At 36.3% G+C, this 21,767-nt stretch overlaps 1 protein-coding gene across 1 annotated transcript in view; it reads right to left on the bottom strand.

Annotated features, from left to right (window-relative positions):
• Window positions 1–571, bottom strand: part of gfra3 (GDNF family receptor alpha 3) — a 69,376-nt gene extending 68,805 nt beyond the window's left edge. Inside the window, exon 1 of the mRNA NM_001256636.2 lies at window positions 45–571. Within this exon, the coding sequence (NP_001243565.1) occupies window positions 45–87 (43 nt within the window). The 5' untranslated portion in view covers window positions 88–571. The remainder of the gene's footprint in view (window positions 1–44) is intronic.
• Between the last annotated feature and the right edge of the window lie 21,196 nt (window positions 572–21,767).

The raw sequence follows: 21,767 nt of genomic DNA, 5'->3' as shown, positions 1-21,767 counted from the left end.
ATGTGTCAAAAATAACTCACGGAGGCTGTTTTTAAGAGTCTTACCCTTAATGACGAACAGATTTAGAAGTATTCCCAGAAGGATCATGTCGCCTGCTGCTGGATGCGCTCGGCTGGACGGTGATGCTGCTGGGGAATCTCGGGGAAGCGCGTCTGGAACCCCCGGATCGGTCCGACTCAGTCCGACCCACTACATCCATACAAGAGGACCACCGTCCGACTGATAGAAATCTCCGAAAGCGACGTGTCCGAGAATCAATTCCAACTAAAAAAAAAATAAAAACTTGTGCGATATCAGCGTAAAGAGGCGTCAGAGCAATGATTTCATACAGCAAACAAGAGGAATTACAAACTGTCAAGCGCACTAAGCAGTAGATGTCCGTTTTAGTCACGATCGGAGTCTTTCTAAAATAATAATCCTCGATTCAAACGCGTACCACCATGATAGACGCGTAACCACAGGCGCGCGTCAGATGTGCCAGTGTGCGCATTAGTGCGCATCAGTTTAATATATGTGAGCGCGACCCCAGATGCTTGACTCCTGCTGTCCCACAGCACAATGTGCTCACTCCAGTCCTCAAACTCAGCGGCGAATTTTACATGCATCTGCCTCCCTGTGATTGGCTCGAGCGTTCGCAGGCGCATCCATGCAAAATCCCTGACCAGCCTTCTGGAGAGCAGGGTCGCTGCTCCTATAGGCTACACATATTCAGCCTGCGCTGCAACTATCCAAGTTTGCAAGTGATTCTTTCAGCATGTCCGAAATGTTACGGAGATTTTCCAAAAATGAGGTGGACAGATCTGTTAAACTGTGCACTCTGCAAAAAGAAAGATTTCTAAAAGATTTCAATAAAGAGGTGCTGAATTATGGCTCTTAAATGGTCCATAATTTATAGAAAAATAAATTTTTGTCTGTAACTAGTTAACAAAAATGTTTTCCAGGGCCATTGTACACTTTTAAAAATACAGTAAATGTTTTTTTTGTAAAATATATATATATATTTTTTACAAATAAATCATATTTTTAAAATCATAAAGAGATTTATTGATTATAAATGTTATATATATATATATATATATATATATATATATATATATATATATATATATATATAACATTTATAATCAATAAATCTCTTTATACTAAAATTTCTTTAGTACTTCTTTATACTAAAATTACTATATATTAAAATTATATATTAAAATTACTATATATATTAATTACTAAATATATTAAAATTACTATACTAAAATTTAAAATGTTATTGAGAAAATAGGATCATTCTTTTTGTGTGTATAAAATTCACATTTTTAAAATCATTATTAAGGTTCCTCAAATCCTCAGTTTGAGAGATTTAAAAGTGTATTTTAAAAATGTTTTTTATAGGTTTTGCGGTACGACTTTACAATAAGGTTCATTATTTAATGCATTTACTAACATGAACTAATCATGTACAACACTGGTACAGCATTTATTAATCATAATTGAACATTTACTGATGCATTAATTAACATTCAAGTTCATGCTTGTTAACATTAGTTAATGCACCATGAGTTCACATGAACTAACAATGAACAACTGTATTTTCAATAACTAACGTTTATTAACATCAATAAATACTGTAGTAAATGTATTGTTCATTGTTTGTTCATGTTAGTAAATGCATTACTTAACATTAACTAATGAACCTTATTGTAAAATGTGACCGGTTTTGCAAATGTAAAAAACATACACTCACAACATTTACTGTCCCTCAGGTTGTTAAAATTCTAAATATCTTTGTTACATCATTTGGTAGAATGTCAATAACTAAACTGATCTCACCACATATTTACTGCCATAGTATTTATTTTTTCTACTGTGGCAATAAATGTGTGCCGAGATCAGTTTGGCTGCCAACATTCTTCCAAATATCTTCATTTGTGTTCAGTAGAACAATGACATTTATTGAAACAACCTGAGGGTGAGTAAAAAACTTTCGCTTTAAGGAAACATTTCTTTTTTGCGAGCAGTATGGAAACATCACGAATGCTCGTTAACAAATCAAATATTGAAGTTAGAAAAGTTTGCATACATGTCCTTGTATCTAATAATTGGGTAGGCCTATATTGTTCTAAAGTATGTCTTAATGTGCCATTACAGGTTCTTCAGAGTTGAATATTTGTTGCTACTGGAAGCATTTTTTTAGGGACATAAGAGGATATCTTATTCAAATATATAGTTTTACATTTTCTATTTTTAATTGACATACAGTTGAAGTCAAAATTATTAGCCCCCCTGTATATTTATTACTCAGTTTCTGTTAAACAGAAATATTGTTTCCACATATTCCTTAATATAAGTTTTAATAACTAATTTCTAATATATGATTTTTGCCATGATGACAGTAAATAATATTTTTCTAGATATTTTTCAGAGTGCTTGTATTCAGTTTAAAGTGAAATTTAAAGGCTTAACTAGGTTAATTAGGTAGGTTCGGGTAATTAGGCAAGTCGTTGTATAATATTGGTTTGTTCTGTAGCATAGCAAAAAAAAAATGTTTAAGGGGGGCTAATCATTTTGACTTTAAAGTGGTTTTTAAAAATTAAAAACTACTTTTATTCTAGTTAAAATAAAACAAATAAGACTTTCTCCAGAAGAAAAAATATTATCGGAAATACTGTGAAAAATTCTTTGCTCTGTTAAACATCATTTTGGAAATATTTAAAAAGTGAAACAATTCACAAGAGGGCTAATAATTTTAATTTCAACTGTATATCATAACAAAATACATAATTTACTAGATGTTCTGCAGAAATGTTATTTGCTGACGTCTACTATTTATTTTTAATCCTTGTGTGGGGTTAATTTCCATGTAAATTAGCCACTTTTGGGTTTTTAATTCGACAAAATCCAAACTTGTGTGTTAAAATATATAACAGATCATCTTGCATGTCATATAAATGTGTAGGAGGTGTATGATGTGTGGTCATTGAACATTTGTACTGACTTATGTTCTTCATAGAAAATGATAAATTTTATTCTAATAAACAATAAAAACGGGTCCTACGGTCCCAAACACCATACAGAGGTTAAATAATTTGAATTTATTAAAAAAGCATTTCAAGCTCAGATTGAATAATAGATGTAATGGCTTGCACTTAAAGCATTTAAAGAATCAGCATTTTTCAATGAATCGCTTGAATCAATGATATAACAATCTTTTGAAGGAATATGTCACATCCATCAGTGACCACCTGAGGGCGCTGTAGTGCATCAGGACTCAGTTAGCACTACAGCGTCCCAGAAAAACTACATTCTCATACATACCACGCGCATACACCGGAACACCTACACTGACCTGTCATCTCATCTGTTCTGTGTTACCGTTGATTATCTGGACTATATATTCTACCCTTCCACCTTTGTTTGTCATCGGGTCGTTTGTCTTTCTGGTCTTCCATGTCTCGCTTGTTCCTAGTTCCAAAGTAAGTCTTGTATTCATAGTTCGTTGTTCCTGATCGTGTTTTTTAATTTTGCCTAAGTCTAGTTTGTAGTGTTATTGTTTCTGAGCCTTGTCTCGGTTTTAGTTTCTGGTTTTGTCGTTTGTTTGTTACTTTGTATTTTGATCACCTCGTTGTTTCACTGTAAATAAATATCTGCACTTGGATCCGCACCTTTTTGTTTTTGTTCCTGTTTTGTTCACACTAAACGTGACAGAATATCAAAAAAAGTTCAATGACTTTAGTTTTTTTTTTTTTAGAAATACATGTCAACTCCGCTCTATTAGTGGCCTAAAGGGTTAAAAAATTCAAATTCAAAAAAGGATTTCAAGCTCAGATTGAATGAAAGATTTAATGATGCATTCATTTGTTGAATCAGCATTTTTGGACGAATCGCTTGAATCAATGATATGACTAAACCTTTTAAAGGAATGTCAAAAAAGCTCAACGACTTGTACATGTCAACTGCTCTCTAGCAGTAGCTCTCTAGATCTTTGCTGTTTTTAAAAATAAGACTGTGTAGCTGTTTTTTTATATAAAATTATTTTGGTTATTTTTTACCTTTAACTGTAGGGGGCAATATCAAGGACCAGTATGTGGTATGAATGCCATATGTCGACGCACTAACCACTACGCCATTAGCGGCGACACTATGTAGGTGTTTTAATCAGGATAACAAACTTTTAACAATTATAAATGCAGGTCTGATTTTAGGTAATGTGCTATATGCACAGCTAGTGTTTTTCAGCCAATGATGAACTTCCGGTGAAAGCTTTATGTGATTATTTTCAATTTCATACGGTTTCTTTTACAGCACTGATGTTGTAATGCAGTTGTAATATAGTCAGTTAAATAGACTTTTGTTATTAAAGTGTAAAAAGGGACGAAAGACTGTTTAAACTCAGGCGCCGTCATTAGCAGCAGGCTAGCGCAGAAATTCCATTGAAAATAATGGGGTAAAATTAATTTCCATATTTTAAAGACTAAAAAGAAAAATTTTAGAAAAATATAGAAAAATATAATTTAATGCAGGGCTTCTTGTTTGGTCCGATACTCACTTTATATCGTATCTCATCTGTTTTTTAAAGAAATCATATCTTAAGCCGCCTTTCCACTGCACATGACAAGCAACAAGCGACAGGCTGGAAGTCATTTATTTCCAAAGGAGAGTAGTCTGGACATCTGGTGGAATTTCGATCATCTCTGTTTGCGTAAAATTTGGATTGATTTGATTTGCGGATCTGTTAAAATATTTAAACTTCTGCAACTGGACCATATTAACCGGCCAACCAGATGTGATGTATTCCAGTGTTGTCCAAGCAGGTCAGTGCGCAAGAGATGAGAAATACTAGGTTTTATTTTTCTTTTTTTTTTTTTTCATCAAAAAAATATCTATATTAAAAAACATTTCCATTTATAAATGAGCATTAAAAAATATTATTTATTTAATGTTGTTAAATAACATCCACATTACCTCCAAAATGTTTGGAGGTTTTTAAGTTTCTAGTATTCATTCATTCATTCATTCATTCAACCATGGTGAACGCTTGGAGACTAAAGCCACGGTCACACTGCACTTTTCTCCCCATAGACTTCCATTTATACGCACACAAATGCGTCAGACCGGAATTGCAAGGTCATGGGACAAGTTTCACAGTTTACTTCATTGCAAAGTTCAATCTTGGTGAACTCTGACCTGTGAAATGGCATCACTTGACTGCATGAGTCCGATCGAGGATCAAAACATGACCTCTCTGGACAGAAATGTAAAATATGGACCAATCTCTCACTTTTAAAAATTTTAGTCAACTTGTTTAATCCCGCCCCTTCTCGCAGTGCCGTACTACAGAATTTCACAAGCTGAAACTCAAGTGTGACCACTTCTCTCCCATGGTGCACAACAAAACTGACAATTCTATGAGACTGCCACAAGGGGTGTATTCCAACAGTCGTGTCCGAATGTTGTTTGCAGTGGAATGGCGGCTTTTTTTGATGACAATTAACCAGAAGCCCTGGGGCTGGCTGACTGAAATTGAAAGTCTGTGTGTCTGTGTACCCTAAAGCTGCACAATTAATCAAAAAAAGATCGCGATCTCGATTCGACCCCCTAGACAATCTTAATCCAGCATTTCTACGATTCTCATATTCTCATATTTTCAAGTTCAGGAGAGAAGCAAAGGCGGCTGCACGAGTCTTTTCATCGTTTCACACACGTTTCTCAGCGACATGGACACCTCCAAATGACTAAAGAGTTAAAAGAGTCACATACTGTATTTACAAAGGTATAATTCACCTAAAAATGTCATTTGTCTTCAGATAACGCTGTATTCGTGGCCGGGAAATCACACGTGACGTGAGCTGCTGACTGTGCGGGCGCACGCCCTACTTAATGATTTAGTGAACAGAACCTGCATATGCTGTGAATAACAGGTAATAAAGTTGTAAATAATATTCAGTTTGTGACACAGAGTGCAGTGGCGTAGCGCAAAATGCGGAGGCCCCCCTGCAGGGATCGCTGACGGGGCCCCCTGATGAAGTTTGGGGGGGGATGGATGCGTCATACGTCAATTTCTATATCACTGACGTCATCACGTTCTACCGTTTCTGTTTGTTTAACAGCCTATGGTTAATAAAGGGGTATTTATAATTGCACTACACTTTATAAAAGCATGTTTATTTAACTAAATGTATTGCTGTTTGAATACAGTATGTCATTATAGATGTGTAGTGAATGTGCAGTAATCTCTCATATGTAATAAACTCAGACAAGTTCAGAAACTGTCACTAAAATATCTGTGATTGTGAACAAGAAAAGAATAAACGGTCCAATTAAATTGTTAAAATAAAGGAGAAGTAGATCGGTTTGACTGTACAAGGGAAATACCTTCACACTGCCTGTGCTAAATCATTTGTCGTCGGTACGCAGAGGGGTGAGCTGCTCTCGGGCTGCAGGTGGGAGAGGCTGCTGTACGAGGACTGACTGGGCCGCCTGTCAGTGCTGTGAGGCGGGGGAGGGGCCGGCGGCATCACACGCAGCTCGTTGAGAAGAGTAGGGACGGTACAGTATGGACAAATGACAGTCTAAAAAAAATCTCCAATAACACAGAAAAAGTCGCTAGATTTGTCGCTAGGGGGTCTGAAAAATCGCTAAATCTAATGACAAAGTCGCTAAGTTGGCAACATTGGCGGCAAGCAATCAGAATGAAGTAGTCCACCGCTTGAGAGGAGTTCAGAGAACACAGACCTGTGAACTTTGGTTCCGACCACAGTTGTTCCCAAGAGTTTGATTAATGCGGTTGCCGGATTATCAATTATTGAAAATCGCGACGACGCGGGGCCCCCTAATCACGCGGGGCCCCCCCGCGGTGCGTGCCCTGCGGGCCTGTCCGCTACGCCACTGACAGAGTGGTCGTTTGAGAGCCGCGCGCAAAGTATGAACAGCACTTAGCAGTGAAAATGAAACCGAAAGCGTGCACAACATTTAAATAATCATATCGCATTTTAGAGTTATGATTGTGACAAGCATTTGATATTTTTTCTTTCATAGCAAACACAAGAGTTGTGCGTGAAAATAAATGTTTACAGTGTCAGTATAACTACTCCAGCCTATATAATGTTAATTTTACAAGTGAATTAAATGGTCTAATAATGTTCTCAATGACAGATTGCAAGCATAGGCCTGTATCTCAAACATAATTCAACATCAGAATTATTATAAGTAGAATATAATTATTTATAGACACCAGTAGACCTACACATAATATTAATATTGTTGTTTTACCATATGTTTGAGAAAAAACAATCTCAAATTAAGCTTTATTTTACAGCTACAGAATCGTGGGAGGATTGTGATCTTTATTTTAAGCAAAAAAAATTGCGACTCATTTCAGCCAGAATCGTGCAGCTCTAATATACCTCATTCTGTTTGATCTAATGCTGCATGAAAAAAATTAAATAAAATAAACACCTGTCAATTTGAACATTTTGGGCAAGCATTCAGGCTTTCCATGAGTCTTTTTTCACTCTAAATAAAGTTTTATTAAAATTTAATTAAAACTCCCCAAAATACACCTTTAAGTGTTTTTTGTTTGTTTGTTTTTTTGTTTTTTTTGCACTTTAAAAATCTGTATAAAAGCAAATGTATCCAAATAAGTGTTTTATCCTGCAGGTAAAGTCAAAATTATTACAAACTTCTTTTCTTTTTCAATTATTTCCCAAATTATGTTTAACAGAGCAAGGAAATGTTCACAGTATTTCCTATAATATTTTTTTCTTCTGTAGAAAGTCTTATGTTTTATTTCGGCTAGAATAAAAGCACTTAAAATCTTTTTTAAAACAATTTTAAAATATTTTGGGAATTAGAAAAAATAAACTGAAGAGCTAATAATTGAGGATGGCTCAATTCTGTAAATCTCACTTCAGCATCACTCACACCAAACTTCAGTTGAAATATCTATTTAGGTTTTAATATATTTAAAGGTTTTTACAGTTCATGAAATAATCAATGTTCGTACATAATTCCTGCTTATAAATATACTAAAATTGTGTTCTTTTCTGGCTGTTCGCAGTATTTGCTGAATTATGAAGTGATAAAAAAGACCCACCGAACGTGTTAGAAATGTATGCAAATTACCACATATTTAATTAAATAATGCCTGATTTGCATTGCCAAACTTGTACTACATAAAGTGTTTGCGATTCTTAATGTAATCAATCGACTGGGGAAGTATAATGATAACTGTTTACCTGCAGGGTCTTGCCTTAATTATATAAAGTAATACCATGGGCTAATATACAGTAGATTTCGTTTTTCTTCTTCACAAAACAACAGTGCAGTCGAACCGAAATATGGGAGCTGACGAGACTTCACTGAGAGAGTTCACAGGGTATTCGGTTTCGGTTTGTTTACAAAACTCCACATTGAGAAATCCCAAATGGCCGATGAACTGCACAGACAGACCGATAGCGTGAACACAACACTGTTCAGAAGTTTCCATTTTTGAAGTTTAGCTGGCAGGACAACACAGAGCTACACCAAGGCATGTGCGTTTGTTCCAATTTCAGGATTTTGCGAATGAAACTTTAATGAGAATTTGATTTGTCCAAGTTGTCTGACTGGGGCTATAATCAGTCGGCTTATGTAGATACACATTCGGCTGATTACCGCAGAGCAATAGCCTGCGTGGTCATTTGTGTGTGTGTGTGTGTGTGTGAGTGGTTTGCTGGGCGGACAATCATGGCCATTTAACTAATCAGAGTAAATGCCATACAGAGCCATTGCCCTGATGATGTCACAGCTCCGGAGTCGTCACTTTGAGTGCTTCCATCTGGTTGGGCTTTTCAGTGGCCGGAGAGCCACACTTCACTTTTTTTTCTTTTGTCCTCTCTCATTTTTAGGCAATCTGGGCACTCTTGCTGTCCCCTTTTCAAATGCGACATGCCGTTTTATAACCCCTTTCTCAAAGATTAGATGTAACTTGATTTTTTACTGTGAAAATGCGAGTGTATAGTGCTTGCCTGTGCAAAACTCACCAGCCCAATCTCCACACAGCTGGCAGAAAGGACTGTAGTTGTTAAGCTATAACCCAATCACAATTGGCAGTAAAGATGTACTCTTGGGGGGGATCTTGGAGTGCGGCTGGGGGATATTTACTTAGCAGTGTGAATGTACAATTGAAGTCAGAATTATTAGCCCTCCTGTTTATTTTTTGCCCCATTTCTGTTTAATAGAGAGCAGATTTTTTAACACATTTCTAAACATTATAGTTTTAATAACTGAGATATTTTATCTTTGCCATGATGACAGTAAATACTATTTTACTAGATGTTTTTCAAGAAACTTCTATACAGCTTAAAGGGACATTTAAAGGCTTAACTAGGTAAATTAGGCAGGTTAGGGTAATTAGGCAAGTTATTGTATAACAGTGGTTTGTTGTGTTTGCTATTAAAAAGAAAATTGCTAAAAGGGGCTAATTATTTTGGCCTTAAAATGTTTGTAAAGAATTTAAAAACTGCTTTTATTCTAGCCCAAATAAAACAAATAAGACTTTATCTAGAAGAAAAAATATTATCAGACAAACTGTGAAAGTTTTTCTGCCCTGTTAAACATAATTTGGGAAATATATATATATATATATATAAATTAAAAAGGGGGGCTAATTTTGACCTCAACTGTACACTCAAAAATTATTTTTGCTGCTTGTTGAAACTGCTTATTTAAAATAAGTTGAATCAACACAAATCTTGTGTTTTTTGTGGACAACTTAATTGTTTTATGTTCAATCCACCTAAATTAGCAAAAACAATTACGTTTACTTAATTGACATGTGTTGGGACAACATAAAGAAATTGTTTGGAACTCAGCATTGTACACTGCGAAAAATGCTGGGTTTTACAAAATAGAGCAGAAATCTAGGCAGAGTTGCGCTATTTGCTGATGTTTTGTTGTTAAACTAAATAAAAATCCACATTATCGATGCTGTAAAAGAACCCTTATGAAACTGAAAATCACATCACATAAGTCACATCAATCTTTTGCAGACAGATTTCAGTGGCTGAAAAACACCTCCGTGCACATAACCCATTCGTAAAACAACACAATCTACATCAGCTTTGCATGATGACATAACATTACATTACGTGTCTAAAAGAAATACTTCAACCATGGTGTCGTCCTTCTTCCAGCATGCAAAACTAACTTAAATATTGATTCAGGATTTTTCAAAGTTTTGATTCAGCATTTGTTTTTACTGCTGTTACTCTCTCTGCTGTGTGCTCATGAACGCACAAATGGTGGATCTGCGTGAACAGGTGTGCAGTTGTACAAATCTACATTTATTGACAGACAGTTTAGGTTACTTATCAGAATTATGGGAATTGTCGGCCTGACAAATTTTAATTGGATGAACATTTTTTGGTTTTATGCCTTACCCAGGATATAAAAATACATATAAATACATTTAAATCATTTACTTTTATCAGTACTGTTGGAATGTGAAGAGACTTTCAACCAGCAAAACAAAACATGTTTCTGATGACAATCACCTACTGCCCCTTTAAGGCAGATTTAAGGCTCATTTATACTTCTGCGTCAAGCGCACGCGTATGCTACGGCATAGCCTACGCGTTCACACATAGCCCTACGCTGTGGCCGTTGCTGACGTGCACCTTTTAAAAAAATGTAACTACATGTCGCAATGATGCGTAGCGCAAGCTCTGTGATTGGTTGGCTTGGTAGCGCTGACGAGTCTGGGCGGGACCGAGAGTCACGTGAATGGTGCGAGCCTGATAGAGCGATTATTTACAAGTGTGGAGTCACGTGAAGAAGCTCCGGATGGAAAGTTTTGTTTTGTGTTTACCTCATAGTTAAAGTTGTTGCACGTCCGCTGGTTCCTGCCTCAAAATGAGCGAGTTTGAGCCACTTGTACATTCAGGAAGCGTTCAGGAAAAACAAAACACCAGCGAAGAAACTCGACACAGAGGACCATTTACACCTCACTGCCAACTAGCGTTTTAGAAATGTTAATGCAGACCAACAGAGACAGCGCGCAGAAGTATAAATGCACAGCTATGCGAGTTGCATGAGCCGTGGGTTACGCTGTTCACTTGATGCAGAAGTATAAACCAGGCTTTATACTTCTGTGGTCCGGTGCAGCCTTCGCGTGGTCGCATCTCTCTGACACGCACCTCTCAAAAAAATGTAACACGTTGCAATGACACGTATCGCAAGCTCTTATTGGTCAGTTTGGAGGTACTAATTTGTGGGCAGGGCTGAGAGCCGGGAGCAATGGAGCGAGTGTTTACAAGTGTGGAATCCGTTGAGGACCGCCGTATAGAAACATTTGTTTTGTGCTTACTTTAGGATTTAAGTTGTTGCACGTCCGCCAGTTCCCGCCTCTGAATAAACGAGTTTTAGCTACATGAACATTAAGATGGCGTTCAGAAAAAAAACCAAACCCCCTCGAATAAACTTGACACAGAGGAGCATAACGTAACCTACTGCCAGCTAGCGTTTCGGAAGTGTTATTGCAGAACAACACAAACAGCACAAATGGATGTTTTCGTGCAAGGCACACACCGCTAGTTATGTCAATCGTTCGCCGCAGAAGTTTAAAACAGTACTGTGATACTCTGGAATAAATTCCTGAGGAAACAGGATAACCTAACCAGTGGCGTAAAGTAACTAATTACAAATACTCAAATTACTGTAATTGAGCAGTTTTTCTCAGAAATTGTAATTTACTTTACATTGTAGTTTTAAAAATGAGTACTTTTCCTTGAGTACATTTTTAGTGCAGTATCAGTACTTTTACTCCACTACTTTTCTTCAATCTTCAGTCACTACTTTATTTTTTTCTTGTCTATGTGGATTAGAGAAATCAGTTCTGTGATTCCTGTCCAATCAAATCACACATAGAAGGTAAATCGCATCATTATGAACTACCTCAAGACATGTGCACTTTACATTGCAGCAAACTGTTTTGGAAGCAATAAAAATGTTTAAGAAGATGTTCAAAAATCTTTACACGCGTTGACCCAGAGACTGTTTAGATCAGGGATGCTCAAACACAATCCTGGAGGGCCGTTGTCCTGCAGATTTTAGCTCCAACTTGCCTCAACAACACACCTGCATGGATGTTTCTAGAAAGCCTTGTATGAGATTGATTAGCTAGCCCAGGTGCGTATTGGGATTGGAACTAAACTTTGCAGGACACCGGCCCTCCAGGACCAAGTATGGGCACCTCTGGTTTAGATGCATGTCACTGATGAGAAGATGATGAATATTTACAGTATGATGATCGAAATGGCCTTAAACACCTAGTAGACACAAGACGTCAACATACCGTCAGATTGAAATTGTACACTAACGTCCAACCTAAAACCAACCAAATATCAACGTCTAATGATGTTGCAGCTTGACGTTGTGTCGACGTTACCACTATGACGTCTATCAGACGTTGAATTTTGGTTGCCATAACTGATGAATAAATATCAGTATTTGACATCAATAGGATGTTGGTCTAAGATGTTGGCTCGACATTGAATTTTGGTCACTTTCTAACCTAAAATCAACCAAATATCAACGTCATATGATGTCATTATTGGACATCAAAATAATGTTGTCCTGAGACGCTGACTAGACATTTAATTTTGGTCACCTGACATCACAACCTAAATCTAACCTAATATTAACATCTTATGACATTGTGTGCCTGCTGGGCAACAACTAAATGCACTACAGAATGTTACGTTTACACACACACACCCACAAATGCATCAACTTTTAACAGCAAAATACTCACTACTCACTACTCATGAGTACTTTTAAAAGGGCTACTTTTTACTCCTACTTTCACTAATATTTACAACAGGTACTTTTACTCTACTCACTACATTTGTAGGCAAGTAATGGTACTTTTACTTAAGTATGCTTTTTTAGTACTCTTTCCACCACTGAACCTATCAGATCTGAACATAATATTAAAGGTCTATGGTGACATTTTTAATGTCAACACTTTTACCCTGTATTTTATTTGAGCAAATGTACATATTCAGACATAACTACGCACATTCGACTTTTTCTCAAGCATTCACACAAGCAGATGACTTACATGTACAGTCACTAATGAGATGTGCATCTATATATAGGCCGCTACTTTAAGTTCACTACTCTCCAAAACTGGAATGTTCTGAGTGGTTGCCAGGGTCATTGCTATGCGGTTGCTAAGGCAGTCTGTATAGTTGCTAGGGTGCTTTTAAATGGCAAGTCAAAAGTTATACACAGCATTTCTTAAACAGCCATTTTGCTAAACACACAGCTAGTTTTCCGCCAGACTTTCTTGTAAGTTCTTCCCTGGATCCACTCACAGAGTGTTCCGTTTGTCTTTCGTCTCCAGCTCTCCATTTCTCCTCTCCACTCATCCCTCGCTCAGCTCATCATTGCTTTACGATGGCTGTGACCTTTTCAGTGGCACTCCACTATCAGACTCTTATCTCACTGCCAGTGTAGCCGAGCGGTCATTTATGAGGTCACTTCACAGAAGTGGACATTAGCGATAATGTACTTCCAGTGACTCAGGTGTCACACTAAAGCGTAGGCAAGCAAGCGCGCACACACATACACACACGCGCGCGCGCACACAGCATATAATCATCCAGCTCTGTGTACATGACAGAGATGTGGACGTTGTAACAAATTAAAACGTCCGTAGGTGGAAGGAATATTTCGCTTGATGAGAGAAGAGAGGGGGGGGAAAAAAGAGAAAGAGACAATATATTTTCTTCAGAGTATTACAAATGCGCACGCACACACAATTTCTCGATCCCACTCGGTATGTACGCTTGTTAGTTCCACTTGAAATGGCAAATGACAAACAATCAGAGGCAGTGAAGCAGTGGCTTACCAGCTCACAGAACCAGCCAAAACAAAACAAACAAGGCAATTACTGCAATTCACACTACACCAGTTCTCCATGTTAAACACACACACGCACACACAGATAAACACAAAGGCCTTTGCAATTATAAACATTATTCTCATCTCTCGCAATCTATTTTTGACATGCAAACTAACGGGCGCGCGCATACATAAGCCAGAATATAGAGGCGCGTATTAAAAACGACTAGAGTCACTGAATAAAATATTTGCTCATCTCCAAGGTTATATGAAGAGAAGGTGGAGGGGGAAAAAATCTCTGAACTGATTTTTTATACATCACTGGCTTTGCAGGGCTTTGATAACCTGAGGCCAAAAGAGGAAGTTGGCAGATGTGTTTAGTTTACGGCCCGTTTGAATGTCTCTTGCTCAGAGACACAACAGCTTCGTGCTGCACAAATACACACACACAAAACAGATCGTTAAAGGCTTCTTAAAGGCGTAGTTGCTTGAGTCCAGAATGAATTTTTGATGATGAAATTCTGTCATCATTTACACACCATTCACTTGTTCCAGCGCTGTTGGAGATTATTTCTTCTGTTGAGCACAGAAGATGATATTTTGAAGATTGTTGGAAATGGGTGTGCAGTTGAAGGCTAAATTATTAGCCCTCGTGTTAAAAAGTTGTGTTCTTTTTTAAATATTTACCAAGTGCTTTTTAATTTTCACACACGGGGATAATTGTAACACACACTGCAGGGCTCAACAATAAGAACTGCCCGGTGGCCCGGGGCCAGCGTGAAAGAAGCTCGGGACAGTAGACAGGATTGTTACTGGCCCCTATCGGCCAGCAACGATGAGCAAGTTATTTTTTTCATAACCTGGTAAAAACCAGTACAGTGAAAAGATGGCAACATGGCGACAACTTCAAACTATGAGGCTAAAAGAAAACGTCTGTTTCTAAAGTCTTGGAAGCAGACAATTGCATGGAAAATCTTGAATTTTGCTCATTATACATTTATTAACATTTTTAAAATGTTTAAATTCTAGATTTAAAGACATTATTTAAAATATGTGGCGATGAAATACCTATTAACTTTTTTTGTTGTTGTTGGGGCCAGAGAAAAGTTTGGCAGGGCAAATAGTCTCAACACTGGCCCGATCGGCCCAGTAGAAAAAATCCTTAGCGTTAAACCCTGCACTCTAAAAACCGTTGAGTTAATTATTTAACCAAATGTTTGAGTTAAACAAGTTATTCTTAACCTTTATTGGATAATTTTGACAACTCAACTAGCTAAGTTAAATATTTGGTGCTTTTTAACTTTTATTTGGTTATTTATTTAATAACTCAACCAGTTGGGTTAAAAATTAGAATTTCAACAGTCAACCGATTTAACTGACACAAAACAGCTGTATTAATATGCGTGCGTAATGTTTTTGCGTAATAAAGTTTATTTGAGCTATACCACAAAAATATTGTTGTTATTTTTTTTATCAAATGACCTCTTCGTGTTGTGTTTTTATATCCGTTTCACCATCCAAGACTATATTTTAGAAATGTTTGGATATGGTTAAAATGTATGGACACTGAGTGAAGCCTGCTGCAGCTGCTGGACAGCCCCATATGACACCTAATGACTACAGCCCCATTGACACCCTCTGCCAATGCATTGATGAAATTAACAATTGGATGTGCCAAAACTTTCTTTAGTTAAACAAAGAGAAAACAGAAATGATTGTGTTTGGGAACAGAGATGAGGTTCTCAAGGTAAATGCTCTAAGTATTTAAGGTAAAAGTTCAAGAATCTTGGTGTGACTCTTGAGTCAGATCTGAGTTTCAATAGTCATCTCAAAGCACTTAGTAAATCAGCATACTATCATCTCAAAAACATAGCACAAATTAGATGCTTTGTTTCCAGTGAAGATTTAGAGAAACTTGTTCATACTTTTATCAGCAGCAGGGTGGATTACTGTAACGGCCTCCTCACTGGTCTTCCTAAAAAGACAGTCAGACAGTTGCAGCTCATCCAGAACGCTGCAGCCAGAATTCTGACCAGAACCAGAAAATCAGAGCATATCACACCTGTCCTCAGGTCTTTACACTGGCTCCCAGTTACATTCAGAATAGATTTTAAAGTATTATTACTGGTCTATAAATCACTAAATGGCCTAGGACCTAAATACATCACAGATATGCTCTCTGAATACAAACCCAACAGATCACTCAGGGCTGCGTTTCCCAAAAGCATCGTAAGCCTAAGAAGTTCGTAGAAATGATCGTACGACTGATCTTAATATTACGGTCTGTTTCCCAAAAGCATCGTAACTTAAGTAGCACTTGAAAATCTTAGTGGATCTACGAGTGCTCTGGAGTAATCGTAAAGCCTTAAGTGCATCGTAAGGAGACAGAGTTATGAGGGCACCTGCTGGACAACCGGCAAATTGCACCTACAATTTACTTCTCTTCAAAGTCATTATTCATTTTATTTGTACGTATATCTCTATTCATTTATATTTTCTACACATTACACAATTCAATATACAAATAATAATGAATAAAGAAAAAAATAAAAATTACATAATAAATGTTAGAATGAAAAAAAAAATTACACTGTTGTATATGGACATTTCGAGGGTAGTAGGCTATATTTTTGTCCTATTAGCAAATGCACATCAGGTGGGGATAATTAGGCTAAACTTTTCAAAAATAAATGTAAGAGCTTATTTATTTATTTATTTATTTACTTATTTATTTATTTTGATGTGAGATAAGCAATTTTTGATAAAGAAATTGATAAATAATTCTACTTAATTAAGGTTTCATATAAATATCGAAAATGATGCTGATGTCATTTCCGGCAAGGACTGTTAGAATTAGTTTTATGCGAGATTGGAGCAAGACAGTGTTTTTACAGTACGACATTTCCAGTTAATTTATGTTTTTAAACTGGCTCAAAATTTTTTTTTTTATGTTATTCGAGTTGAATATACATTCACACAAGTAGAAGAAGAATTATATGGATTGCTATAACATGTGCAACAATAACGAGCCATTCTATAGCGTGACATTTCAGCACTTAACAAACGGATAGCGACTCCTAAGTTGCACTTAAAGCTGGGCTACGTGCAATTGTGTTAAGTGCATTTTTGGGAAACGCACGTGAAACAATAACGAACGTTCGCAAAATGACTCGTAGAAAACGCTCTTAAGTGCTAAGATCAATCGTTATCGGGAAACGCAGCCCTGATCATTAGGATCATATAAACTAGAAGTTCCAAGAATTCAGTCAAAGCAGGGTGAATCAGCTTTCAGCCACTATGCCCCCCGCGGCTGGAATCAGCTTCCAGAAATGATCAGATGAGCTCCAACATTAGGCACATTCAAATCAAGACTGAAAACACATCTGTTTAGCTGTGCCTTTACTGAATGAGCACTGTGCTGCGTCCGACAGATCGCACTATTATGTTTTTCTCTTCTTCTTTATTCTTTTATATCACATTTTACCTGTTTTTATCTTTTATTCTTGTTTATGTAAAGCACTTTGAATTGCCACTGTGTATGAAATGTGCTTTATAAATAAACTTGCCTTGCCTTGCCTTGCCTTGCCTTGGACAGTCTCTACAGCACACGGAGCTCCATATTCTGCTCCATCAACACATGATTTTCTGCTTGCACAGTTTGCAACTGCCTGCACTTTGATCTGTTTCTTCATTGTTTGTGATTCTTGATTTATTTTAACAAAAGTGTCTGGAACTAAAATGTAATGTAAATAAGCATTTTCAAAATTTTCAATATTGTATGTTATTTATTTACAAAGTCATAATTATAAAATTAATAGCAGTGCTAGTAATAGTAGCAATAGTAATACCAGAATGAAAAAAAAAAACATTTAATCAAAATAACCCAATGCATGTGATTGTGTTGATGGAGGCTTTCACGAAAATGCAAATCTAATTGCAGAGTTATTTAACAGAATAGTAAATCAGGCAAGAATCAATACAGAAGCAATCGGGTACATACAGATCATCCAGAAGTCATCCTCGATAAACAGGCAAAAATGGTCAAAACCAGAGAAAGGTAAGATAAACAAGGAACAAAGCTAGAAATAGATTAAGTAACAAAACAACAAGGATCAAAAAACACGGCTAGACATAATAAACACTTAGTAAAGTTACAAGTTTAACTAACAAAACAAACAAATAACATTCAGCAATGTGTGTGTGCAAGTGTAGTGTATAAATAGCCTGTGTACTGATCAGCTTCCAACTGTGAACTGCAACTGGTGTGTGTGTACAGGTCAAATGGGATTTGTAGTTCTTTTGGTGGCAGATTTGTAGTTCTTCAGCCATGTGGATTAGATCACTGGTGATTGTGACAGATTGAAATAAATTGAGATGACTGAAAGATCATTTGATTCAACCCAAAAATGAAGGCAGCAAGAATTGTTTTACAGTGTGCAGAAAAAATGAAACTCTTAAGAAAGTAAAAACAGTGTTTTGGGTGGACTATCTATTTAAATACTGTAATTTGATCACTCTTACTTTAGCATCTGTAATTTGGCTGTATAAAATAAGTGCTTATGTAAATGACTGATATAAATTGTCAGAAGGAAGCATTCGGGGGGTTTTGAAGTAGGTTAACGTGAACATGTTTCTTTTTTTAGTTGTTGTTTGTATATTTCTGACACACACACACACACACACACACACACACACACACACACACACACACACACACTGATTTGATAGACTTTTTTTGACTGGCAGTAAATTATAGGCCTACAAATGGGTAAAATGAAAGCCTGACATGAACTGTGTAACAAATAAACAAGAAAGAAGTAGACAGGCTCAAAGTTTTATCTGTCATGTATGAGTCATACTGTGAAAATAATCCTTCTGAAACATTTTGACTAACGGCAATAAAAAATTTGTTCTGTGTCTTGCTAGCTTGAATATTTGAATTGTTATAACTATGTAACCAATGTAAATGCAACGTATGAATGTTTATTGTTACTAACTAACATTAGATCATACAGCTGATTGGTCAGTTACAACGATCCATGATGTGTTATTCCAAGATAACAACACTAAAACTATTAACACAGACTCAGCTGGGGACTTTAAATCATCTTGAATGTCAGTGAATATGTTTACATCCACATTCGTATTTATATGTTTGTCTTTTACAGCACAGATTTTCAATGTTGGGAGCCATCTTAATACATAGGATGGTGTGTGCTCCCTTTAGCTATTTTTGTTTCTGTCAGCTTTGTGTTTAATTAAAGAATTAATAAACTGTTATGGCTCAGAACAAAGTTTTTTTTTAATTATTACATTACACGAGTGCGCAAGTGTGTAATAAGCTGGATAAAGTAGATGCAGGTGGTTGATATTGCAGATTATAACATGGATGTCTGGCATACCTCTTATTGGTCAGTCTGCTTGGTCATTCCATAGTAAGTTATTGTGAATTAATAACAATATGTATGTTAGTATACGTTTTGTTTGTATTTTTGACAGTTTGGTGGCATCTAGTGGCTGAATAATGTTAGTGTATGGTCCATTCGGCAGTTTTTATTTCCATTAACTTTGCATTTAAAGAAATAATAAACTATTATGACTCAAAACAATGTTTTGTGTCTAATTATTACATTGCACACGTGTGTAATAAGCTGGATAAAGTACATCCGGATGGTTGTTATTGCAGGTTATTATACGATTGTCTGGAATACTTGATTCTGATTGGTTTGTCAAGATATTCCAAGGTATGTTACTGTGAATGAATTATAATATGTAGGTTAGTATATGCTCTATTGAGCTGATTTTGTTTCGGTCATATTTGTGTTTTTGACTGTTTGGCGCCATCTTGTGACTGAATAATGAACAGGTTAGTGTATGCTCCATTCAGCCATTTTTATTTCTGTCAGCTTTGCATTTAATTAAAGAATTAATAAACTATTATGCCTCAGATCAATGTTTTGTGTCTAATCATTACATTCTGCAGGTGTTAGATTAACAGGATAAAGTAGATCAAGCCAGTTGTTATTGCAGATTATTACACCGCTGTCTAGAATACTTAATTCTGATTGGTCAGTCACAACATTCCAAGGTATGTTATTGTGAATGGATATTATGTATGTTAGTATATACTCCATTAATCTAGTTTTGTTTGTCAACTTAGCGTTGTTGACTGTTTGGTGCCATCTTGTGGCTGAATAATGCACAGGTTAGTGTATACTCCATTCAGAAGTTTTTGTTTCCATTAGCTTTGCATTTAATTAAAGAATGAATAAACTATTACGACTCAGAACAATGTTTTGTGTCTAATATTACATTACGCAGGTGTGTAATAAGCAGGATAAAGTAGATCAAGCCGGTTGTTATTGCAGATTATTACACGGCTGTCTAATACACTTGATTCTGATTGATAAGTCACGACATTCCAAGGTATGTTTTTGTGAATGAATAATACGTAGGTTAGTATACGGTTTCTGTCATCTTTTTGTTTTTGACTGTTAGGCGCCATCTTGTCGCTGAATAATACACAGTTTAGTGTGTGCTCCTTTCAGCAGTTTTTATTTTCGTCAGCATCTAATTAAAGATTTGATAAACTATTATGGTTCAGACCAATGTTTTTTTTTTTTTTTTCTAAATTCAGGGGTGTCCAAACTCGGTCCTGGAGGGCCGGTGTCCTGCAGATTTACGCTCCAACTTGCCTCAACACACCTGCAAGGATGTTTCTATAAAGCCTTGAAAGAGCTTGATTAGCCCAGGTGGGTCTGATTGGGGTTGGAACTAAACTTTGCTGCCCACCGACCCTCCAGGACCGAGTTTGGACATGCCTGGTCTAATTAATACATTTTGTGCAAATGTGTAATAAGCAGGATAAAGTAGATCCAGGTGGTTGTTATTGGAGTTTATTACGCAGCTGTAATAGCACCACACAGCTGTTTGGCACCATCTTGTGAATGAATAATGCCCATGTTAATATATGCTCCATTCAGCAGTTTTTATTTTCGTCAGCTTAGCATTTAATTAAAGATTTAATGAACTGTTTTGGCTGAGAACAATATTTTGCATCTATTTATCACATTACGCAAGTGTGTAATAAGCAGGATAAAGTAGATCCAGGCAGTTGTTGTTGCAGATTATTACACTGCTGTCTAGAATACTTAATTCTGATTTGTCAGTCGTGAAATTCCAAGGTATTTTATAGTGAATAATAAAATCTAGGTTAGTATATGCTCCATTGAGCTAGTTTCATTTGTCAACTTTGTATTTTTGTGACTGTTTGGCACCATTTTGTAACTAAATAATGCACAGGTTAGTGTATGCTCCATTCAGTGGTTTGAGTTTTCTTCAGCTTTGCATGTTATCAAAGAATGAATAAACTATTATGCCTCAGAACAATGTTTTGTGTCTAATTGGTCCATGTTTTGTGTCAAGTAGCCATGTAATAAGCAGGATAAAGTACATCAAGGGTGGTTGTTTTTGAAGAATACAGCCCTTCAGGATTATATTCATGTTGGGTTGCCAATAAGCCTGTCAGGCTTTATTCTGTGATAACAACTGCCTGGATGATAACTTAACACTAATGGAACCCTAGAAATACAATTTATTATTATTATTATTATTAATACTATTATTATTATCATCATCATCATCATCATTTTTAATATGCCAGATAAATCACAGCACATCCACATAAAATAATCAGGAAAAACTGTTTGCTTGGTAATTTCTTCTATTTATAGATGTAGTTTTATAAATATTAATTCTAAATCTAACGAGAGAGGAACCCTATAGCTCAAAACATTTTGATTGGAAACATTTCATCCTGTCACACCTTCAGAAAATCTCAATATATTAACACGCTCATTAATTGAGCTATGCTAATTTTATAATGCAAT

The sequence above is a fragment of the Danio rerio genome, chromosome 14 (genome assembly GCF_052040795.2).
Source record: "Danio rerio strain M-AB ecotype USA chromosome 14, GRCz13ab, whole genome shotgun sequence".
In the NCBI taxonomy this organism is placed as follows: Eukaryota; Metazoa; Chordata; class Actinopteri; order Cypriniformes; family Danionidae; genus Danio; species Danio rerio.
This window is presented reverse-complemented; position numbering and strand designations above follow the sequence as displayed.